A 26,209-nucleotide genomic window follows, 5' to 3' on the forward strand; every position below is an offset into this window, starting at 1 on the left:
CTCCCAGATCACCACAGGCAGAAATGAATCTTCACTTGTTGCATAATCTGCTGGATGCTGGCACTCTAAAAAAAACAAAACCAACCAACCAACACCCACCAAACACCCCAACAACGATAACAACAACAACAAACACAACAAACGTAAAACCAAACCACAAAAAACCCCACACAACTGTATTAATTCAGCCAGATGCTGCAGTACAGATTACCTAGCATTATCTGGGAGAAAAATTTCTGTGCCATATAAAGCAGAATAATGCTAACAAAATGAGTTTGCAGTGTGATAGCATTCTTGTTATTTTAATTTACAGCCACTCATATTAAAAAAAAAAAATAAAATCTAATGAAATGGCCTGCTTTTAGTGCAAGCACCACAGCAGTCTAACTGTGTCTGTGCGTCTGTAAAAGGTAGCAATGAAGGTTATGGCACAGTAAAGAGCACAGAAAAGCCAAGGGCGTGATTTGCAAGGGATGTGGGAGACACATTCCAAGTCTACATCAAATCAGAGAGGGAGAAGATCTGGACTGCCTTCCTCCCATTACATACATCTGATAGCTCTGATCATCTGGCTATTCATTATCTCTGCCCTGCTCTTCCCTAAGTTTTTTTGTAAATGCTTCTGCCTTGTTCCAAGGTGGAATGAAAGTGGGGTTTTGATAAATTTTTCCTCATTTCTTAAAAAAATGCTTGTTTCCCACCCAGAACAGGCATCAACAAGGAGTAAGAAAGGAAGTCCTATCCATGTGACACCTCCAGCCTCCACTATCCATAACAGTCACAGCAGCATCCAGCAATTTTTAAGCTGATTAAAAATAGCAAAGAAAAATAAATATTTAGAATAGTTACTATCAAATCCAAAAAAACCTTCCATGCTTCAGATCATTTCCAAAAGCTTATTCGCAACTGCATCACCTCTGCTAGGGCCTCTTTTTAAGCCCCTTGCAGTTTTTCCATCAATACTATTGCTGTCTCTCTCTCTTTTCAAGTGTCTCCAAATAGTATTTCCTTCCTCCTTGCCACAAATCTCATCAGAACAGCCTGCCATATATGCAATACTGAAACACAACTCCATTGTCACTTTTCTGCTACACTTGCAGGAAAGGTATGTCTCTGAACAGCTTCTGTGCAGTCTTCTAAAGCCAATACTTTTAATTGGGTTTATCTGTCTTGGTCAACTCCTTTGTGCCTCCTTTTGCTTGGCTGAGGTGGAATGAGAGCAGCTCTCTGTAGTTGCTTCAGCAAATGAAAAAAAGGAGACTTTGCAATATCTGGGCAGGTCAGCATATGGTCAGAAATGAGTTTCGCAGCAGGCCGTTTTCCCCACCAGGGGATCTTAATGTGAAGAAGATAGAAAATCTCTGTGAAGAGAACATGAAATCTTGTGCCAGGAACACAGGAGACTGCTCTTGGAAGTGACTGTCAGTACAAGCAAAGTAAAAATGTAATGGGCTTGTCTCATCAGTTTTCAGACAAGTTTCATTCAATTATTATTGCAGAGAAAAATAGGATAGAGTTGAACTGAGTTATGTTAATAGATAATAAATGTAAACATAACTCCAGAGTACTATTTACTAACTTTAAAGACTACTCCTATAGCAATCAACTTTATAAGGTTCCTGACAGAATCATAATGCTGATAAAATATATGGAAGTGTAAAACTATTTAAGCTCTTAACAAAAGCCATGATAATACTAACTGTAAATGAGCAACTCCCACAAAATACCATTTAATACTCACACCCTGATAAGGTTTAAAGTACATATTGCCATTGTTACATGAAAAAACATTAAAGTTTTTTTTTTTTTAAACATATGTAGCAACCTAACAGGTTTTAATTACCACACCTACTTCAGTGACGAGCTGTTTCACTCAAACACCCAAACATAATATTTACAACACTGTGTGGTTGTTAAGGATCTTGATGATTGATGGATCCTATTGTGTTGCCATCTTAATAACAACAAATGCAAGTGATTACCAACACGGAAGACAGAATCTGTGTTTTTATTTTACAACAAAAGGCTGTCCTATAGGGACTTCTTTTCAACATAAACTAACAAACCTGCACACACGTGAATGTGCCTTAGAGCTTGGCACAGAGAGTCAAAAACAATGCCCCTGCTGCTTTAAGGACAACATATTTTTTTGTCAGCTTATGGAAACATGAAAGCTGTCAAAAGAGCTGGTATCATTTTTCACAATCTCACAGAATTCATCTTGACCACAAGGAAAGATCTGAAAACTGTATCAGAAAGATAGCAGTGATCTTGTTTAAAAAAAAAAAAAAAGGCAAGCAATTGAGTCATTGAGTCAAATAGGAATACAATACATTTTCTGGCATCGCTACTGAATATTTATATCAGTGATGAATGAGACTACAAACGAAATATTTTAACATAAGGCTTTGCCTTGTTAACTTCATGATATGCCAAAACACCACCTACTGTAAATCACAGGGTTTAAGACCAGTATTTCTTGTTTAAACATGCTACTTGTTCAGCAGAATCACTTGTGTGAACAAGCATACATTAATGTACACTAGCTAGAGCAGTTTCACTATCCAACTGATAGAGTATAATTTAACAACCTCATTATCTGCATTGTAATTTTCAGACTGCTGAAATATCATATTTGTTGCAAATATTATACCATTTAAACACTTTAACATTTGACACTTCTGTCAGATAAAAGGCAGATAGGCATTTGTGCACTGCTAAACGTGCTTTTAATCCTGTCAAGAAACTTTGTCAAATTATAAGTGTTTCAACACTTGATTTATGAACTCCATAATTAAAATCCTTTTGCCTTAAAGAAAAAACAAATTCTGCAATATAACAGCTTGCCTTCATGGTTTTTATCTTTTAATATTTGGAATTTGCTTTTGTGTACTGCTATTAGCTATCAGTTCAAAATGTAATTTCTGGCTGCCAAGACAAGAGAATATTTCTCTTTACGACCTGGTAAAATCTCAACCTCTGCCTAAGCACTCAAAAGGAATCAATGTTTACTTATTGCTTCCACAAAGCATTTGTGTGGAAAAAAAAATTCTGCTGATTTAACAGGTCAAGGACAATCATCACACCATTCAGTGTTTCCTTTTTTCTAAGAAGGCAAAAAATGCTGTAAAGTCTGCCAAAACATTTCTTTCCTTTCAATGAACCAAGAACCATGAGTTTTGAGAGACACAATTTAAAAAAAATTAAATAAAAAAGGTTGCTAGATTTTCATATATATTTCTGTAGTGGTTCTGGTTCAAGATGAATTTTAGATCTCTGGAGGAGAAAGATTCCTATGTTATCTGAACAAATTCATGCATATCATTCACTCTTACAGCACCCATCAGCACAGCAACAGCAAGTTTCAGTTTCCTAAACTCAAGGCAATTCAAAATTGCACACAATCTCCATTAAAACTACCATTACTTGCAGTGATGCAGTTCCACATTACTATCCCTTCTCTAAAGAAGTCTCTGTCCCCAAATCCCAGAAAAGAACAATTCATATTCAAGCTAAGCAAGTAATTTTGAATCAAATCCTGAAGCTTGTCAAAACTAGGGCCTCCTAAAATATCAGTAAAAAACTAATTTCAAGAAAACGAACTCCCAATTCAAGTCACTGCTGCTGAAGTCTTGGACCCTTTTACCTAGTTTTCTATAGAGTTTGCTTTAAACATTACAAACATCTTGGAAAAGAAATTTAAAGGAATAACAGCTGAAGAAGGTCTCCTTATGGGGCCAAAGCATCAGACTCTACAGGGTTATCTGACTTTTGGCCACTAATAGAGTCAATAAAGTTTCTCAACTCAGCGTTACATGAAACTGAAAAGCTTACCACGTAAAAGATTTAAGAGAAAATATTATACTTGCAAATAATGAGGACAACAGAACAGAACCACATTACAATTGCTCAGTGAAGAGGATGAAAATTCACTCCTTAAATATCAACTCTAAAAACATTAGAGATAAAATTTTGTTATCCTTTTAGGTAGCTGTTGTAATGTTGGGATAAAACAGATCATGCTGCCCTCTTGTGCCAGACAAGCACAGAAATCAATCCCTTTATTCCTGCAAGTAACACATGAAGAGGAGTATATAAAGCATCACTAGGAGGTAGAAATTATCCACATTTTCCTTCTCACAGATACTTTGACATACATGCAATTCCCATGCTGGGATATGGAGAGAAGAGCAAAGAAGATTCTAGACTCCATAAAATAAAGAAGCTCTATCAACAGTTGCAGACAAGTCAGATGTGGTAAAGCCCAAAATACAGCCACTTAATCTCTAACTTCCCATCAAGCTTTCACTATGGCTGTTTAAGTCACACTGTACAGATATCTGATGATAAATTTGAATTTCAGTCATATATACCAAATCACTCTTTCTGAATGCTGGATAACACAATAAACTTCATTCACTTAAGATTACCAGCTCATTAGGGTTAAGTGCTAAAAAAAAAGAGACAGGCGTTTATCAATAAAGTTCTTCAAATGCAAAACCTAAAGTAGCAATGTATAACTACCTTTAGACACATGGCAAATTATAAAAAGGGGAAATCTGTATAGCAACAAACATTTTTGGGTGGGAAGGAAGAAAAAAAGAGTGGTACTCACACTCCTTTTCTATATCTGCTATTTAATCCAAGTTCTAAAAATACGCTCATTACTATTCCCTTTATGACCTTCCCCTCTCTATATACTATTGCTAATGCAGTCTGTAAAGAGAGATCTTGGGCTTATGCCTGAACTGATTCACGAAGCATAATGTCTGATTGGATCTACACTGTTGGGAGATGACAGACATGCCATGATTCATCACTTATTTCCATTTCCTAAAGTCAGCTCCTTGATGCTGCTCATTAGACTGTTTCCCCAATAAGAACTAACAAGAGCTTGGGATGTCTATGTATTTAAGCTTCCTTCCTCGACTTTGAAACACGGATCACCATGTGTTCAAAATACTAACCATGGTATCTTTTAATTGCTGATTACTTGTGGATAAATAAAGCAGCAAAATTCAGCTCAGCAATTGCTTCTGCTAATGTCTTAAACAACTCACACAAATACTGAGAACATGTTGGATGCTTTAAATGACAGATCTGACACTGCAGTATCAGCTTTGCTAATATGGGATATGGTAACTTATAGTTCAGCTTGGCTATTACTATCACAACCCTAGAAAAAGGAGCCTTTTATAATTTCAATTTATTTTTAGAACGTATTTCATAGTAAGGCATGTTAAAAAAAAGGAAAAGACTCCTACTTAAACAAATCTTATTCCAGTACAAAAATATAGCTTCTGAAGATCCAAAAGAAAAATTCAGAGTAAAAAAAGGCATGTAAATCAGACAATGAAACACAGATGTTAAAACCAGATTTTCACAACTGCTACATACTGCAGTTCTGAACAAAAGCATCATCTAACATGTCATCTTTTCCATTTATACCTTTTTTCAAAAGATGAATAATCTGAACAGCAGTGCCTTTGCATGCTACCATGACCAACAGAAAGATGAAGGCAAAGAAATACACGCACACAGAAGTTAACCTTCTACTATAAAGTATCTGCTGATAAATAGAAACACACATATCCAAGTCATGACAGTGTTTGAATTGTCAGTGATAGGCGGGTATTATGAATGTCACTTTTACAAAGCAATGCTAATTTAAGCTTCACAGTAGGTTACAAAGTAAACTGTTATTTATTACTCTACATTGTCTCTGGTGTTTACTCTGTACTCCTTAGTTTGCTATGAACAAAATACAGTTAATGTATATGCTGTGCACACACACCCCCCCCAGAAAAAAACAAACCAAAGCAAAACCAAACAACAAAGAGGAAAAAAAAAAAGGGGGCGGGGGGAAAGGAGAGAAGAGGAAAATCCCTGCCTTTGTGACAACAAATCCCATCAGTACTATCATTTCTTCTCATGTATATGCTCTCATTAGCTCTCCACTAACCTCTCTCCTGAGCTTAAGGTTTCACTTCTAACCCTATGCAGTAGCCTTGCATTCACACTACCACAGACCCACAGTACAAGCAGACCATATAACAAAGCTCTTAAGCTTCTGAAGTTGTAGATTATTGTTTTTAAAGGAGAAATTGTATGCCTCGTTCACTATATTATGATCATGAAGCTTTTTTCCCCCAATTATTTCTTCCTGAAAATACTAATAATTTTTCTGAAATAATTAACACTGTAGCTATGTAGCCTTATAATCATTAAGTGGCCTCTGGAACTATGAGAACAAGCCTACATTCTCTTTCTTCAAGGTAGTGAAGACCATCAGATTTCTGTTTCTCATGTAAGACTGGCTAGTAAATCAGCACCACCCCACTTCCCCATTCTTCACTCTGCCACAGCTTCTCTCTCATTTCTTTTGAGGAACATAAGGATCTGGATTAGAGTTTTAAATTGTGTGCTTTACGTTTTCATGCATTCTGCAAGGACAGTAAGCTACATATTTTCTCAAAACCTTGAATTACCACATGCGCTTATTTTTTAAAAGAGTAAATAATTGTTGGGGTCAAGCTTTCAAAGAAAAGCCCAAGAAAGGCATTCTCACAAAATGTATGCATATGCATTCAGCATATAGAAGACATTTCTGTGTGGCTGAATCAGAACAGCAATGCATCTAGCAGGATACTAAAGTAATTCATTTTTTTGCAAACTGCGTTTGAAGAAAAGTCAACATTCTGATGTTTAAATTTTAAAATACCACATTGTTAAAGATTTTAAGTAGAAGCAGAAAAAAAAACCCCACAGAAATGTGCAAAAATACTGTAAAATTGTAATTGATAAAAAAATATGTTGTTAGTATAATCAATGAGGTAACATTAAACATTAAGGAGATTTTTGCTATTAAACTTACCTATAGGATTTCTGTCAAAAAACAAGACAGGAGCTTTCAAAATGGACTGAAACATTTTGTTGTGCAAATTCTGACCAGCATTAACAAGAACTTGAAACACCAGAAGACTTCTTATTATGCCAAACAGTATTGTAGCCACCGTCAAACCTGAAATTAAAAAAACATGGACAAAGCATGCACTCATATATGCACTTTTCACAAGGAAAAGAATGTAAAACCAAAATAGAATTTTAAAGAAATTAAAAATTGTTGATTTTTGTACATGGCAGTAATCTAAATTTAAGCCTCTCAGACTGAGCACAGAATGTAGGCATCCGATATTTGCCACTAGCTTCTGTTACTATCGTATCATTGATTTAAAGAATTTCTCTTTTTCTGTTTGAAAGAATTGGTAGTTTTATAGAAATGTAGGAAATGTCTGTTAACCCATGAAATAAATCTGTATTAAAACCTTATGCATAAGAGCTCCGCTAAGAAATTCATTTCACAGTGCCGTGTATAATTGTGGCTTGCAGAGGTCACTGTGAAGATTCAACATTTGCCAGCAGGTATTAACCAAGTAATATATACATGGCTATTTAGAGACAACCTTGAGTTATTTTCAATCAGCCCAAACCACTCATGCCATTCCTCCCCTTGTAAACCACATCAAATCATTGAAATTATGTGTATTTCTTTAACACAGCATAAGATGCATCCCTTATGCCATGTGAAATCAAGCCCTTCTAGGGAATTGGTCTGCAAACTGTTTGTCTTCTGGGCACATCTCCACTTACAAGACATGGGTGCTACAGGGCAAAAGACAGAAACAAAGAATGATGAGATTGTTCCTGCTCTGTTTGCTGTGTGCAATCTCCAACGTGGTTGCCCAAATTCCCAGTCAATGAAGGTGAACAGTCAACGTGTTAACCTTACATTTGGTGGTGCTTCCAGGCTCCAGGTGACCTGCTCCAGAAATTAAGCACAGCCACCACAAGCCCAGATGCTCAGGCCTTGAGGACACCCTTAAATTAGACCTTAGTTACCAACATAAAGCACTGTTAATTCTAAGGACAGGTTGAAAGTGGACACAATTCAGGTACAGCTATAGTAACAGTAGGAAAGAGTGAGGGTTTAAATGCTATGACGTGGTTAAGTCAATCAGCTATTCCATCCTGCTTACTGCTGCATTCTCCCAGAGTGCAAGAAAACGTATCACCGTTTCATTTGCCTGCTTGCAGTTTATTGCCCAGGTTCTGTGCAGTCTTGTTGTTAAGAAAACACTCATGGCTGGGATAAGAGCATGTCTGCCTTGTCCTGAATGATCTGTTATAAGCAAGGTAAAAAGAAAACACTATTCTAAAAGTAACAGCATATACTCAAAGAGGAAAGCTGGGTCATGCAAAGAGGGAGCAGAAGAGGTACTAAGCAGGGGCTGAAGCAAAGCCCATGCTTAACAGCAATCTCTGGGACTGGGAAGAGAAGGAACACATCCTGGGAACTCCACATTTCTGTACAACTTCACTTGAAAGCCACTGGAAGCTGCTGGCATGATCTTCAACATCTTAAAAGGCTTGGGAAAAGGAGGGGGCACATGACTTTCAAGCCCTTTGTCTGGTCTGTGTCTTGCCAAAGGTTTTTGCTTTCCCTGTTTACAAGCTTACTACCTCAGTACAAGAGAGACGAGGATTCTGAACACTCGCTTTACAGAATGGTACCTTAATTTGGGACAACAGGGTTTCCCCTTAACATAAACTTTACTTCTCTGCATCTTTGTCTCATAAAAACAACAAGGACTAAGAAGGAACTACCATGGTGGGTTTGGGTTTTTTGGGTGTTGTTGGTTTTCATTTTTTTTTCCTCCTTTTTCCAAACACTGAGTATCAGAAATAAAAATGTTAAATTATTTTATACCATTTCAGAGGTTATAGAAAAAGGTTAGATTATTATGCACTGCATATGAAAGTTACTCTCCTTTCATAACTTTTTCAACTTCACTTACAACTTTAGTTAGGCAAGTCAATGCTGTCTGTTCAACTATTGCAAGTATCTCACCAAGACATCTGAACATTTCAATATAAAGGTAACTTCTGCCATTCTGCTATCTCTAAAGAAAATTGCCTTAAAGGATAAATTTTTCCATAACGTAGCTTAGGTTATATGGTCAGAGAAAGACAAGTTTGCCACACTTAATCATACTGTGCAGTCTACTGGAATAGCTCATGAAATAAGACATTACACAGAGAAAATAAGAGCCAGCTTTATCTGGCTCCTAAGTTGTTGCTTTCCAGGCCAAGCATAATGTTTTCTGACAAACACCTAGATTATGTGGATTCGCCCATATAAAAGACCCAAACAAAAATCCTCCACCTATCCTCCCACCCACAAGAGATCGTTCTGAATGTATTCAATGCATAGTCTTATGGTATTCCACGTTTTCTCGTATCTATTATTTACACATCCATCAAGAAATTACTGTGCTACATAAAACTACACACCACTAGAAGTACTAAATAGCAGAATCTGAGAGCATACTTCTACACACATTTTTTCTATGCCAATTTTTACTACATTTCATAGCAGTATTTCAAGATGTTTAGATGCCTGGACACAAGGACCAACACACTTTCCTGGATATTCAGAAGCATATGGCTATCTACTGAAAAGTACTGAAATGCATTTTAACATCTTGTTTTGCACACCCACCCGGGATGCTTTTGGAAAACTAGTTATTTTGCTATGGGACTTCAGAAAGAATATAGCCATGCCAAGTTTAAGAACATCACAGAATGAATATCCGTTCCTCCTGCCTATCCATATAATGACTGAAGATTTAGCTCAACGACCTATTAGTACAGACAGCAACCATAACCTTACAGTGGCTGACTTTCTGAATACTCAATTCCTACTTTACTTTCCAAAATCTAGGCAAAGCAAATTAAGAGTTAACCTATTTCTTCTGTTAGATTTTATTTATTCCAATTAATATACTCAGGAACCAAGACTCAAGCTCCTAACATGAAGACGTTACTCCATTACTGCTAGAAATTGTATTCCTCCAGACAGCCACCTCTCAAAACTGTTTATTATGATAGGTCAGACAATAAAAAGCTCTTTAGACACACAGATGTGAACATGTAATTACCTGCATAAATTCCTAAGTAAAAGTTAAGGTCTAGGTGTTCAGTCTCATTTACTCCATTATTCCCATTTGTTGTGACATTCAACTTTTCTTGATGATTTGCCCTGTGGAAACGTACAGAAGATAAAGATCATCAGATCACATTTTGCCAGTGTTCACCAGTGTGTTTAACATTTTCTACATTCAACTCTGATAGAAACTGTAGTTCAAGAAAATCCCATGTATTGATGTTGTCATGCACCACATCATGAGTAGAAGCAATCACAGGATACAGTTCAGCATAAAAATTACTTTTTCCCCCTATGCAAAATGAGTGGAGATCAGAAAAATAACAAGCATATTCTGAAGTGTCCTAGAACAGATTCTCATCACTTATGGAACATTGATTTCTATTAGACAAACCGCACTTGACTGAAAAGGCAGAAATGATTGACCAGTTATTATCGTCAACTTACCAGTAAGAAAGCCACCAATCTTGGAGCACATATGCCACCTTGAGTAAAAGGGGTAAACACAAAAATCATCTTACAAATTGAAAAAAAACATTAGAAAATTAAATTTCCTTGCTATTCTTTCATGTTCTCTGGGAAAACATCACATATTCAGGAAAGTATGCCACCCAGTCTTTCAAGACCAGCAGCAATTTGCAAAACACATTAGAAGGTGCATTAGAATCCTCTACAAAGAAAGAAGTTACCTTAAATTACCTTACATGATAGCAAACCAGAGGAAAGCAGTACACTTAAGCAAACAAAATATAGTAGTTCTTCCCAATGTATGTTAATTACACATTAAAGAACTCATTTCTTCAGTTCCTAAATTTGCTACTTGAGATATTCCAAATGCTTTTTGATTAACAAACTTTCTGATGTTACCAGTCCAGAAATTCATGTTTACAGGAGATAATTACCAGAAACAGGGTTGAAGGAGGATGAGAGAAGAGAAGGAGGGAGTAACTCCTACTGCTACCTTCCTTCTGTGCAGAGGGGTGACTACAAACTTGTAAGAGCGTTACTAATCTCAAAACACACCTCTGTTCACGTGAATTTAAAGTTCTGGTTGCTCTGCTGTTGAGATTTCACCTCACTCAGCTATCTTTCCAACAGACTTAATTCAAGGACAAGCAAAAAGGAAGTAACACATCTACATATACAGATTATTTTTTACAGACAAGACAAATCATTTCCATGAAATGAGTTTAAGCTTTCTCAGCAGGAAACAGAGAAAAAGGCAATAAGAAGCTACCTTCACGCAGCTTCTTCAACTCACTATTTCTTTCAGTAAGTTTCAAAATAGTTTTTGTTTACAAATTCTTTTACATACCTGTAACAGTCTGCATTACACACAACATTTGCCTATCCTCTTCCTCACTTTCTTACTCTGCTGAACAGTATGAAGTGACCCTTCCTTCACACAGACTTCTCATAGACTGCACATTACCAACAGACAAGGGTTCTTTTGGTTGCCTTTTAAACGCTTCTGTCAGACTCTGTCTTCCCATATTCAGTAAAACTCTTGACTCTCCCCAACTGGAAAAATGACTGTTCACGTTTGTTAACCACTAATTTATACACCTTATGACTTTTTTCTCTATCTCTAAAATTAGACTGGCTTACAATTCTGGCTCTGTGCTATGCTGCCAGCAATTACTTTTTTTTTTAAGTATTAGAACTGTTGAAGTAAGGGCCAGGGCAAGACTTCCCAATGCCGTACCAAATCTTCATGCTCACATACAAAATTTGATCTAGTATAATTATTAAAGAACACTATGTTCCTGTGCTCCTAAACATTTTAGATGAAACACCACAGTAACAAGCATACACTATGTTAAAAAGAAAAAAATAAAAAAGCAAATCTAAAATACATTCAATATTATTTATGGCTCCTCACAATTTACCTGTGCCAAAATATTGAACAGTATAAGTATAAAAATCACGAAGTAGTTTGCTCCTGCAGCGAAGTATTTTCTGTAAATCTTGAAGCTTATTTTTCCCTCAGAAAGACTCTCCTCTGGCAATGTAGCCAGCACATTTTCAGTCTGAGAAAAAATAAGAGAGAAACAGAATAAAAACCATCCACCTTGCAGTTACAGATTCAGACTAAGACATTTGAAAATTGTTTCAGAATTAGCAAATACTTAAATAAGGAGATAATGTGGCTACACATGTAAAAGCCTTGAATGTTGAAACTATAGCTTTGAGAAAAAAAATTATTACCAGTGCAAGTAATGCTGAAAAATTTATGTTGCAAAATGACACTGTGAGGATTTGATTTTGCATTGCATCATAGAACATAAAATTACTTCATTTACAGCCAGAAATACTTACTTTAACTGAATGCTAAACCAGGTTTTTATTTTCTTATATAGTGCTTGACTTGGGAAAGATTATATTTTCAGATTCATAGAAGTTGGAAAAGACCTTTAAGATCAGTCTCGATGGCCCTGGGCAGCCTGACCTAGTTGGAGGTGTCCCTGTTCACTACAGGAGAGTTGGACAGATGACCTTTGAGGCATAAAGAAGGCAAAAGAACTAATCAAATACATAAGTTCTGGTTTTGTTTGTTTGGTTTCTGACAATGTATGTGATAGGAAAAAAATAACGTCAGATCAGTGAATGTGGAACACTTGATTTTGTTGTCAGCAGCGGAATCAACAAATCTGACTCAGATGTAAAGGAAGAAACCCCACCTACCCATCCATAAAAGAAGAGAAGCCTATCTTGGAATTTTATTTCTCCAGCCACTGCCACCCATTGCCCCAAAGAGACAGCAATAACGCTGCTAAAACATATGTCACATCTTTGTGGATTTAATAGTGGAGTCACCACTGCGACATTAATAGTACCAGTCAAGTTGACTACTTTTGGGCATAAAACCACTCCTCCAAAAAAGCATGAAACAATATTTACCTTTTCTTTTTGGTAAATAAACCTCACTGCTTTTCATCATAGTAGAGAAACATAAATAATATTTCTCCATAGCATAAAGGTGACAATCATTAAGGATGATTTGTTTCATGTGCTCCATGAAAGCAGTGCTAACACAGGGTTACAGGGCTCCTGCATTGTTTTATGTGAACACAAGAGACATCAGCAGAAGGCCACCTCTAGTACAGAAACGTTTAGGCTGCTTTTGCACTGTGCAGATCAAAAGATAACAAGGCACCTCGAAGCCAAGCTGGCACCATAGAAAGTGTTCTACTTTCACTAACAGAAGGTCTGGGGAGAGCAATGCAGTGTGTCCCGAGGTTACCTCCCCCAGGGTCAGCTCAAGATCATATGGGTATGTTAATGCCAGCCATGCAAATGTAGACTAAGTATAAAGCCACTTCTTCTGCATGCGCTTCCCAGAACTCAGGATTTCAGGGAGTGTTAATGCAAGCTCAGCACTGCACAAACACAGAATCCACCCAAAACAGTGGTAATGGCCCCTAGGAGCACTGCTGTCAGAGAACAGAATGAAGGAAGCACAGTGCAGTCTCTTTGGACACCTATAGGTGTCACCTTCCTGCATCCAGCAGAGCTGATGCTGAATCTGACTAAACTCAGTCTGTTGGGTTTGAACAGAATAGGGCAAAGCTGTAGGATGTCTGCCCTCTGAAGCTCAGGTGGCAGGACTGCCAGCCAAGCACAGCGCTGGGCAGATCCATTGTGGGCAAGCTGTCACTTGCTAATGCAGTTCAACAATCCCCGAAATTCAAATGCAGCAGGGAAAGTCTTATCAAAGTTAAAGTTAAAAACCAGTCAGACAAGAATTGAGAATTGTCTATGCTTTAAGCACTCACAGGTGGTTGTTCCACTGCTCCATCTTTCTGTGAGTGGACAGATGAATCCTGGGACCAGACAGAGGACTCCGAGAAGGTTCGGTTGCGGGCAGGCTTCATGTTGGGTGTTCCTGGAACTGACGGCTGTTCTACCTCTTCATCTTTTTTCAAAAGGGAAGCAAAGTCGATGCCAGATCTCAGGAACTCTGAATAGGTACCTTTCCCCACCATTTTACCCTACAATTAATACAAGCTTTGATTATCTTCATTATACACTTTCTGTGAAGGATAATTTTTCCTACCTATTATCCTCACTGTCTCCAGGATTCCACAGCTGCTAAGTCTATATCCCATTGCAGTAAATGAGCTGAAGCCTTTAAATATTAGTCTCTCATTTAGAAAGGCAAAAACAAACTCTTCTCCCTCTAACCAGTCCCTTCCTGGCAGTTACCCAGGCCAAGGAGAATACAAAGAGGATGACAAAAGTGTCAGTTACAGCTAGGCAAGATACACTTCCTTGGAGAAGATGAAGGAGACAGCCATGCAGCTTTAGAACAAGCTGTTAAACTACATACATAACCATCAGTCTTTTTATATTATTCCAGGCTAGGGGTAAACAGCAGCTTAATTTTCTGGTCTTTGCAGAACTCTACAAAAAGCCTCACAGACCATTTCCACATTTCTTACACTCTATCACAAACTCAGTTCTAGAAAGCTATTGTAACTTTTACACAGATCTGAACGGGAGGAAAAAGATGCCTAGTGTCCCTTTTTTGCAACTTTGTGATGCATCGAATGTAATTTCACATACTTCACATATGAAATTTAAAAAAAAATAACAAAACACAAACAGCTGAAGTTCCTGCATTTCCTCTTTATTTATTTATTATTGGTACAACAAAGTTTGCAAGAATCCAGTTTTGCTAAAGGCTTGCTCATTCTCAGAAGTATCTGTCACCACTCCTCAGCCTTAATTTTAAAAAAGACACTGGTTGCAAAATCAACATTAGTTCTTAATTCACACAGAAGTGTAAGAAACAAGAATAAAAGCAAGGCATTAACATAGCCTCAAAATAAGTAGTTCTCTCACAGTGTATTACACATATGTAAGATAAGTCAGTATGTAAGATTATGTATATGCATGAAAATTCAGAAGCAGATTTTTCAGGGACTGTAAGAAAAATCAACTTATTTTATTAATAATTATAAAGCTTTAAAAACGTATCTGGTCATTTGTAGACAGAAAATATATTTACAAACTACAAATATTCCCCTCCACTGCCCATTCTCAGATGAAAAAGGATAATTAGCAAGTATGTGAGACACAAAGGTACAGAAACTGAAATCACTTACCTCTTTTAGAATCAGAATCTGATTTGCAGCATGGAGATATTGCAACTGATGAGTGACCAAAACAGTGATCTTCTGGTGTAAGGCCTGACAAATACATCTGCAAAGAGGTGGAAAGATCAATTAAAAGAAAAGAAGAATCCTAAAGCATTTTGACCCTTTCTGGAAAACATCTTCTATTCAATTGTACAGTATTTAAAATAAGTAGGAGGAAAAAAAAAAAAAAGCCCATGCTTACTAGATTTATTTAAATGACACTTAAAAAACATGTTCCTTATTTTATTTTTGAAGTTTTCAAGGTAGGGCAAAGTCTGAGATGAAAGAGAAGGAAATATCTTAAGGATACTTCATTAAAATTGCCTACTACATGTCATACACTGAATTGCAAAGAAAGCATTTAACAAAAATCAAAACTAGTGTAAGAGAGAACAACATACTATGGACAATTACGCAAAAATACAGCAAATAAAAGTAACTTCTGAGATGAGCTTTCAGAGTTGCTCTAACAGTGAGTCATTGAGAGTTCTGGAGAAGTACTGGTTCAAGCTACATCCATGTATGTATTAAGATAGGGGTGCAAGATCCCTCACCCATCTCTGAACTTCTCTCGTGGAATTAAGGCTTAACTTCCTCTCCAGTATCTTACCCTAGAGCCTTCCCAGAAGAGAGAGAAATGAAGAAGTGACTGGGCAGACCAGAAGGACTTGGCAACTGCAGTTCAATCTCATATAGCTTTACATAGCCAAAACAACACCACCAAAGCCACAGCAGTGGAGCAATGGTTTCCTACAGGTCTGCAAGTACAAGCTCTTCATATACAACAGGGACAGCACAGACAACTGAGATACAACACTGCCAACATCCTCATTGCCCTTATCCTCACAGTAAGACAGCAGAGAGACAAACACTTCAAGAGACAGCACTTTCTCAACTACTCACTAGCTTAACAAAGAATATTGACGTGGCCTGGAGCTGAAGTGTCCAGTCAAAATGTATACATGAGCATTTTTCATTTGGATCAGCAGTGCCTTTTTGAAGGTCATCTCCCTGGTCTCAACTCAATTTGCTGTTGCTCATATTGTTGGTATTGGGGCCCATGAACTGGACTACTAGACAAAACCAAGCAGGAATGTACTTTAGGAGCACCCCTCATCAGCATTGAGCTGATCAGGAATGAAATCTGAAGGGCCAGGCTGCAGCCTGCTCTAAGCAGAACCTTTTGAACTACACAGGAACCATGGCATGGCGGATTTTTTTTCATAAATCCACTACTGTTGGCTCATTTTTGCTAACATGCTAACTCCTATTCACTAACATGACACAGGAGAGTGGAAATCATAACAAAGGAAAACCAGACAAAACATCCCTTTGAACATCTCTCTCCCCATTCTCCAAAGAAGCCCACAAGTAAATCCACAGCAATACAATAGTACAAATTCAATGTAGAAATGAAAATAAACAGTAAGGCAGAAAAAGAGCATAAGTTTAACAGTGGCTTACTGTATTTCATACATTTATGTTGCATGTCCAACTATCTACACAGCTTTTAAAATCTATTTATCACTCCTAGAAAGACTAGACTCCTAGAGTACCATAAAATGGTTGATACTAGTAAGCATAATTACAGGCAGAAAGTATATTATACTGTTTCAATTCAACCGTACAGTACAATTAAAAGCATTCAAGAAGCGACTATAAATCCATGATGTCATTCTTAGATGACCAAGATAAGTAACCAAGGAATGTGTAGCAGCATAACCATTTTAGCAGTTGCAACTATTTATATAAACTAAGCTCTCTGTGGGAGATTATTCTGGTGTGGTTACTCTCCACCCTCTGAGCAGTCACCAAAACAACTAGAGTACCAGCCGAAGACATGCAACAAAACATATCTTCAGTAAGACCTGTCCAGAAAACCAGACAAAGATGAGAGAAGCTACAGAATATAGACTTGCCTGGCAGGAAAGCTGCTGAAAGAGAATCCATCAGGTAACACTATGAAGAGACCTAGCTTCTCCTTACATAGTCCCACAGCCTACATATCACTGTGATTACTGAATTTTCTGTCTGCCAGATGTACATCTAAGAGCTTACTGGGACAAACTATCCAATAAAAAAACACGATGGTTGAAAACCTTCAAATCTTGATCCTGAGTCATGGTGAGTCCACTGCAGTTTAAGTCTGCATTTGGAAGGGATGGAGTAAAAAAAGAAAAAAAAGAAGTAAGAGAAAGAAGTTAGAGAGTAAGTGAGTTATCGCAGCATCAAAGCAAACCAATCAGAACTGTCAAGAGCTGTCAGCACAGCATCCTGCATGATCTTGATCTCAGGAGAGAAGGTAAAAATGACCTCTGTGGAAATAAAATATAAATTTCCACTGATCTATCAGGTCCTTCAACTGAGAATTTCTGAAAAAACAACAACTCTTGATTTGATGTCTATCTGGGTAGAAAGAAGATAGCTGAATAGTTTGTGGATAACAGGTGAATAGAAAAATTGTTGTCACAATTCACTGGCATGAGCACAGAGAGGAAAAATTGCAATAAAGTGCAGATACTTGGATCTATTAGCAAGCTGAACAACTCACTGCTCAGACAGCTCACTAGAAAATTTTGCCTTTTAGAATACTCTATCATCATGAAGCACAGAAGCTGCAAAACTAGTAAAAGATCAGTATATACTACTAAGTATATACTTAACGTCAAACTACTTGAGTTTTATGTTCAAAACTACTCTGATTTTAAAAAAAATACTCTCTTGCATTTGACAACATCCATTCTGCAGATTTTACATGACTATTAAGTTTGTATGGTGCCTTCACTGCCATGGAAGACTAAAACCAAAGTTCGAAGAGAGGTTCAGCAAAACCGAATGCGATAAAAGTGCTGGCACAAAACTCTGAGGACTTGCTGAATCCCCATTACTGAAAACTTGCTATTGTCTTACAACTGAAAAAGGAAAAATAAACAAAACAAAAAATACCAACAAAACAGTCTGTGTTTATGTTTTTAAACTGGTTCCCTAAGGCTTAGTTTCATCACACATCTACTTTTAGAAATACTGCTCTGTGTAGCTGAAGAAAAAGCAATCATCAATGCTAGACGAAACACTCAATTTTAGATGAACCATCTGACAGTGTCTCCCTTTCTCACTAACGAAGCAGAGAATCCAGGTAACAGACATATTTCATCTAACATTTCAGATGTCTCCTGGAGCATGTCCGCAACTATCACTACCTTTTCACTTCTTGTTTAAAACTCCACAAAGTTTCCCTCCCTTGTCCTTCTCTATTACTCTCTCAAGGGGCGTACACTGTGGGCACATTTAATGCATAGCAGCAGAACAAATTACTGCACAAAACACAGTCACCACTGCCACATTCATTAAACATAAAAGCGCACACATACATACATACACAGACAGAAGAGATGTGGACAGAGAAGACCCACAGGTTCATCAGTCACTTCAGTACAAGGAAAACAGGGATGGACTATGAGTTAAGGATAAATTTAAACTTAAGCCATTCCTGACAAGATGTTGTATAGGTTGTTCATTATGGTTGTTTGTTTGAAGCTCAAGAACAGAAATTTCAACATCCTTGAAAATGTATTATATACGCAAGCTAACTTTACCATTACAATTTTTTTCGACCTCTAAAGTCCAGATTTTCATCTTCTGGCACAATTTAAATCTATTGATTCCTGAATGACAGTAGACCAGTTTACACCTGTCTGCACAGTCCCTTTATACATAAATCTCTCTCTTTTTCATGTCCTTTTTTTTTTCCTTTCAGATTCATTCAAAATAAAACCTCCAAAATTCTTACCTCCCTCCCCCCCCCCACTTTTCTTTTCATAGAATTGTTTCAGTTGGAAAAGACCTCTCTAAGATCAACCATTGACCTAACACCACCATCGTCATTAAGCCATGTCCTGAAGTGCCATGTCTACACGTATTTTGAACGCCTTCAGAGACAGTGAGTCCACCACCTCCCTGGGCAGCCTATTCCAATGCCTGAGCACTCTTCCAATAAAGCAATTTTTCCTCATACCCAATCTAAACTTCCTCTGGCACAACTTGAGGCCATTTCCTCCCATTCTATCAGTTGATACTAGGGAGAAGAGACTAATCCCTGAGCAACCACCAACCTCTAAAATAATTTTCTCACTCTCCCTCCCTTTTTTTCTTTTTCTTTTCACTCCCCCACCTCTGCCTGCCTCAGTGTTCTTGACAGGCTACACTGGAGTCTAAAGCTGATCTACTTTTTTACTTAAGAACATGATGTTGCTGATTCACACCGGATTTGTGATCTACTTCCATCTGCATCTCCTTTACCACAAAAGTGCTGCCATGCTGATCCCTGCTCATTGTATGTTCATGGAGTCAACACTATGCAGTTATCCTTGCTGTGTGCATCCATCAGTTCACATCCTGCAACTAAGACATTCAAAGTCCCTGTTGGTCTCCAGAACTGCCTGAAGCATTGCCTGGTTTTCTATCACCTGAAAATGTAACATGAACAATCTTCATTCATCAACAGGAATACCAGACTCAGGACAGATCTCTCCATAAATTACACTCTTCCAATTCCACAAAAACAAACAAAACAACATTTTAAGTTAGCAAACCTAAGTTAACAGTGTATTATGACCCATTTAGAAAGCCTACTGCAATTTAAAAGCAAACTTCTACACAATTAAAAAAAAAAAATTAGCTTGAGCTTTGATACTGCAGAGCATGCAGCAAAAGGCATTTACTCAGAAGGGGGTGTACAACGCCACAGTGCTCCTCTATGCAAAGGCAGTGTCTTGGCACTTTTCATGCATATGTATTTTCATTCATTCTTTCTTCCCAATCAAATTTTCTTTTCTTTGAGACAAGTTGTTCTTTAATCTTTTTTAAGTTTTTATCTCCAAGAACCAGCTTGCTTTCACCTCTGCTCTTCTTCCTTACAACTCTCTTTGCCTCTCCTTTTTGGAAGTTCACGTTCAAGTTTACCTTTACTTAATATTTATGTTTGTTTCAATGGAAATAACCACCGAAATGAAATTAAAGCACATGCTGTAGTGCTCACAGGCATAAAGTCTTTGTTATATGAATTCACTTACTACATTTGCTTTTCTCTCCCTTTAAGTGGTTTAGGGAGAACAACTTCCCAGTTGTCTTTGTACATTTGAAAGTTTCTAAAACTTCAAAACAAATTAAAAAACCAAACCAGCAAACAAAAAATGACCAAAAAAGTTCACTTTGTTTGCAGGAGACAAAAGCCCTACACCTGTTTCTACCACACCACTCTACTTCTATGCTCATCCTGGGTTATATGGTCAGCAAGCCTCTCCTGGGCTAACGTGTTAAGTACAACTGGTCCACAAAATCCATGGTTCTGTCCCAGGCATCAGCCAGCAATGGATGGGTGGAAAAAGTATATAAGCAAACACAGAGTGATGCTTCCTTTGGTACATATTTCTAGCTTCCAGAGTCCATGTGTTAGTAACTTCTTGAGTCAGAGTTCTTAGCATTTAAAGTAGCCCTCTATGAACTTTTCCTACAATAATTTGCATACCTCCCTCTTAAGCTTATTTCTGCTTTAGTATTCATAGTATCATTTTGCAACTGCAGACCACTAAAGCACACAACCATACTGGGGATCTGCAAGTGGGTTTTCTGCTTTTATATTGAATACTTTAAAACAAACAAACAAAGAAAACCCAACCAAACAACAAAGAAAAACTTACAGAACCTACAGAAATGTAACATGCAGGCTTTATCTGCTAGTTTTACATCAGTGATGAGCTCCACTTGCTTTTCATTACCTACACCTCCGTAGGAGCACTTTGAAGAAAAAGTTCCAGTGTCACAGGAGATCCATAAGCATACCTCACTTTGAGAGGTATCAGACTGGAAGTATTCACATATTCCTAAGGCTTCCAAAATCAACTTACTAGAGAGAGCATCTCTCTTAGACTGATGGAATAAAAACTTCACTTTAAGACTCTACTTTTGAGCCAGTATCACTGGATGGGACAATTTAATTTCTATCCAAAGGTGATGTGAAACCATGTAATCCACAGAAATACGTTTACGAAGATGCACAGCAAGAGTAGGAAATCTCTTGGGATCCAAGACGAACAGTGATTTTCTTAAAACATCACAGACTATTGCAAACTTCATAAGGAAAATGCTACCGTATCTATGACTGTCCCTCATTTAGAAACTAAAGGTTTTTAAATATTGCATTCCTTTGAAGGCAATGAAAAGCTATTTTTATTTACATATATATATATCTACAAAAATAGATGCGTATTTTCATATACACACAAATATATACAAACCCACAGAATAACACTAGTACCTCCCCACTGAGAAAAAGCTGCAGCATGCCTACTGTTAGCCATCAAGAGAACGCACTGGATAAGAGGCTACAAATAGTACAAAAATAAGGAATTTCTAGTTTACACCTTACTAAGCCCCAGGGAATCTGACCAGAAGAGAGGAATTCATTGGAAAACTGGCCTTATCTGCTCCATCATCCATGGAACAACTTGTCTGTATTATGGAGAAATTCTTAAGAGACACAATCCCTTAATAATATCGTAGACTCTTCTCCCACTGGAGCTGTGCTACTTGCATTCTTTCTCATTTGAGAAGTATTCATATATTTTAAACTGTTTACTGCAGTAGCTGAACAGGGAGAAGTGAAATTTAATGAACCAGCCATCCACAGAGTGTAGCTTCGGGGAATAACTAGGAACGTACCTATCTTTGCTGCATACATAGACTAGATACTTCTAAAAAAATTAAAAGTTAATACAAAATTACAAGGGGGAAAAATAAGAAAAAAAAAAAGGGCGGGTGAACTGAACAATATCCACTTCAGATTCTCATTAAATAATCCCATTTTCTCCATTTTGTCCATTGTTTTATGCCTCGCGGTTTGGACTCCTGGGGGAAGTTTGTATGAAGTGGCGTCTCGGACATTCTTTAGAGCACCATGTTGTAAGAAATGATTCTTGCCCAAGTGCTCTCTCTCTTCTCCACATTTCTAGCACTATTCAGGAAGAATTAAAGAACATGCCCTGCCTTGTTTTTCAAAGCGAGCTACTGAACATAACACTCTCCCCACTAGTCCCAGCACCTTTTATAGCTGCCATATAGGCCTCAGAAGACAACTTCTTTGTAAAAAAGCCCTCCCTGAAGATCCTGATCGAACAGGCATTCTCAGCTGTCCTTGCCACTACTACCCCACCCAGTCCATTTTCTCCACCAAATGCTTTCATTCTACTTCCATCTGTTTCACTCAAACTGACCTAGAGTTGGGGAGGAAAACTAAACAAAAGCAAGGGAAGAATCCACTGCTAGTTTGCCGGGTTTCCAATTCTTTGAGGTAGCCTCCTTACTCTTCCTCATCCCCGCACATTTTTGTCAGCGAAAATCACACTCTCATCACAGACCAACAATTTCCAGCTTCTTTCTGGTTTTTCACGTACAAAAATCCAGATTTTGGATTTTTCAGTAGGATATAGGTTCTCCTGTGTCACAGCTCACCTAAAATGTACAGTAAACTGCAGAGGCAACCAACCTCCTTTGCAAGCCACTATTGTATTTTCCTGTTTTTCCACTTTGTGAAAAGACCCCACGACTTAGGGAAAGACAGGATTAACAGCTCTGGTAGGTGTACTTTCAGAACTCAGGCACTGATACAGTCAGGTGCTGGAGCTCTAGAGCAATCTTTTGCAGAAACAGAAAAGCAGCAGCTAAAGCCTAGATAGCTTCAATAGGCATTAAAGTAACTTGAAAGTGTAATGAACTCCATCTATCAGTCATGGGAGGCAAAAATGATCCTGCACAGAATAATGAACATAAAGCCTATGCATTATAAAACTCTTACTCCATACTGGCTAACAAAAACAAACACTAGCTATTTGGAAAAAAAAAAAAAAAAAATCAATAAAGCAAAATGTTGACAGGGTTTCAGAACAATCTTCAGATTTCAAACTGTAAACATCAGCAGGATATACAATTTTTGAATTCAGATACAAAAAGCTTCCCTACGTGGGGAAAGAGAACACACGTGCAGTACTCATCAGTGTAAATTCAATAACCATTTCTGCAAGAAAATTTTTTTATGATTGTTTAGAGGTGGAGAGGAGGGAACAAGAGTAAAATCAAATTAATTCATGTATTTGGAGCGTGGAATTCAAAGGATGCAAGTATGCTCAAGAAAACATTCTCATTTAAGGCTTCAAATCAAAGCCTACTGAATTCAGTCAATGGAACTTCTTCCTTCTAATAAATTCTAGATTATAGCTTTTGATACAGAGAGCTGCAGGCTAAGAATAAGCAAGGAAGAATCACTGGCTGGGAATAACTGGATTATTCTCATACTCACTACGTGCTGCATATTAGGCAATCTGAAAGAGAGAGACTGAGAAGAAAATTATTGAGAAGGGAACCTGACCTTTAATGAACACTCTCCTATGTCTTCAAGAATGGAGGAAGGAAGGTCCAATCTCTCTCTCTTTGATGGTAAGCTTATACAGTCTGTTTTCTTCTATTTCTGCTCTCCACAGCCTACTACTCTACAGTCCCCGTTTCACCTACCTGAGAGAAATTTCAACCACTCAAGAACCAAAATGAAAAATCACTCAAGAATCTGATGAGAGTTCTGTCATTTCCCTTAGCCATTTGAATCAATCGCTTATTACTGCACAAAAAAAATCTGCAAACTAAGAAGTGATTTAAAAATCTCACTCCATATTATTCTTCACTCAATACTAGTGTTCGTAAAACATGAGATTCATAAACCCCAATACTCATGTATGAAATTTGATATTTTTCTCATCAAGAAAATGTATGTATTCCATTAAGAGTAATTCTAAAATAGAAATTCTAAAAATAAAAGGCTTTTAAAAATAAAGAACAAAATGAAAGGCACAGAGGAAAAACCAGTATGTCTTCCAAAGAGGTAAAATGGAGGAAAAATAAATTAAGTGAATGCATAGAATTCTGTGAAGAGATCCATCTTCCCCAAAATTGCTTTCTCAAACTTTCTATATGGAATTACAAGATAAAAATTACGTTCTAAATGAAAACAAAGCAGTAACATACTTTTCAAACAAATGTCTTCCAACTTCAGCATCTACTGCACTCAGTGGATCGTCCAAAAGATAGATGTCTGCATCTTGATACATAGCTCTAAAAGGTTTAAAGAAAAGTCAGTATCATAAAGTCTTTGATTTGTTTACTTTAGTCACTGAAGTCTGACAATTTGTAAATTCTAGTAACAGCAAAAACTACTAGCCTGGCTAAATTTACACGGGCCTTCTGTCCCCCACTCAGCGTAGCTCCGCGATCTCCTATTACTGTTAGGTCACCGTCGGCTAATAATTCTAAGTCCTGTTAATGTGAAAAAACCACACAGCAAGATTTTTTTTTAAAATTAATTATGTTAACTTCAAATACCAACAAAGTTGCTTCGATATAACATTTTCTTATTTGAAAAGTATTAACTTATCTCAACTTAAAATGCAATATATACCTGCAGTTACTTTATGACTTTGTATTTTCAGGAAAAAATAATTAAGAAAGCTGGAAAAAACAGGTGAGATCCTAAAGTTCAAGTTTTTTTTTTTTTACAGCTTTGCCAGAGAGAAGTGCTCTGCTGTTCTTAGAGTTATAAGTAATATTTGCTGGTGATTCAGAAAAGTAGAAAGTATAATATGAAATTATTTTTTACTAGAACAACATGAGCTGTCACAATAAATAAAACTGTATTATTATCAGTAAATTATCTTCCACTTGCCAACAGCCCTAAGAATTGTATTACTTTTATTCTTAGTCTAATGTTTCCAAGAGAAATAACCACAACATTCACCACCTAAGTTGGGTTCATTTATGGGGCTCTGGACTACAAGAAAGAGAACAAAATTGCACAGTGTTCCATGTCATATAACTGTATTTCCTATTCAGGAAACACAGAAGTTTTGTATTAAGATATAAAACATATTCTGAAAGTTTATTCACAGCTTTCATAAGATACATAAATTTGAAAGAAAACTATGAAAGCGAGTCTACCATCAAATATGAAGTGGTGTGTTTCATTTTTGGGGGTATTTTTCAATGCAGTTTGCTGTCTTTTAAAGTCACTAAAACCTTACGTTTTGGCAACAGAATGACTGAGTATCAGAGGAAGATATTAACACTCTATCTACCATGTGTAAAAACCTTGCAATAAAATTTTCATCGCAGTAACCATCTACTTTTCACCTGTGTCTCTGCTGACAGGAGTATCGTAACATGCTGCATAAAATAGTTTTAGCTGTCAAGCAAAATGACTATTTCTTGACAAATCTGGCTTAATCCTCTTTTAACTCTCATGTCACAAACTCCTCTGCACACAGACCTTTCAAAAACATTTTTTCATAAAACTTCTTGGGCTCAGTGAGTTCTCCAATATATGGCACTAAGGTTCTTTTAATAGTAATTAGTAATGCATAATACATAATATACATGACTTTTTTAAGCATATAGGATATTTACAAAATGGAAGTCACAAATAGTTCTTGCCTGATTATTTGTTTTCCACCTTTTATAGCACTTACACAGACCTACTACATCAGCGAAAAGAGCTAAGTGTAATTATGAAATTAAATATTTGGGAATAGCTTTTTCCTAATTTGTCTGTGCTTCACCTCCCTCTAGTGAACGTTTTAGAAATTACAAGAATGTGCTCACATACGGATGTCAAAAACAATTACATGTATTTCTGTTAAGTGATATGATTTAATTCAGTCAATTTTGTTTGTTATATATTGCAGCATGTACCCCATGTATGAAAGAACACCAAGATAAAAACATAGATTGTGAAAATAAAACACAAAGAGAAAAACCATACCTTTTTAAGAGCACAGACTTTCAAAACTTTTTCGTATTTTTCTTTCTCATACTCTTTGTCAAAGAGTATATTACTTCTTACTGTACCAGAAAACACCCAAGGCTGCTGAGAAACATAAGCAATTCTTCCAGTGACATTTATCAAACCTTTGTCTTTAGGCAGCTCACCAAGCACAGCACTTAAGAGTGAAGACTGCAAAAGATTTTA

At 37.0% G+C, this 26,209-nt stretch overlaps 1 protein-coding gene across 2 annotated transcripts in view; it reads right to left on the minus strand.

The window, feature by feature from the left end:
• ABCC4 (ATP binding cassette subfamily C member 4) overlaps positions 1-26,209 on the minus strand; it is a 153,652-nt gene that overhangs the window by 81,897 nt on the left and 45,546 nt on the right. For both annotated transcript variants that reach the window (XM_054383749.1, XM_054383741.1), the window contains exons 11-19: positions 26,003-26,194; positions 24,410-24,504; positions 24,217-24,303; positions 15,112-15,208; positions 13,780-13,995; positions 11,893-12,033; positions 10,451-10,488; positions 9,999-10,099; positions 6,875-7,021 (exon numbers count right to left, since the gene is read on the minus strand). In XM_054383749.1, the coding sequence (XP_054239724.1) occupies positions 6,875-7,021; positions 9,999-10,099; positions 10,451-10,488; positions 11,893-12,033; positions 13,780-13,995; positions 15,112-15,208; positions 24,217-24,303; positions 24,410-24,504; positions 26,003-26,194 (1,114 nt within the window). The remainder of the gene's footprint in view (positions 1-6,874; positions 7,022-9,998; positions 10,100-10,450; positions 10,489-11,892; positions 12,034-13,779; positions 13,996-15,111; positions 15,209-24,216; positions 24,304-24,409; positions 24,505-26,002; positions 26,195-26,209) is intronic.

The sequence above is a fragment of the Indicator indicator genome, chromosome 1, assembly GCF_027791375.1.
Source record: "Indicator indicator isolate 239-I01 chromosome 1, UM_Iind_1.1, whole genome shotgun sequence".
NCBI lineage: Eukaryota > Metazoa > Chordata > Aves > Piciformes > Indicatoridae > Indicator > Indicator indicator.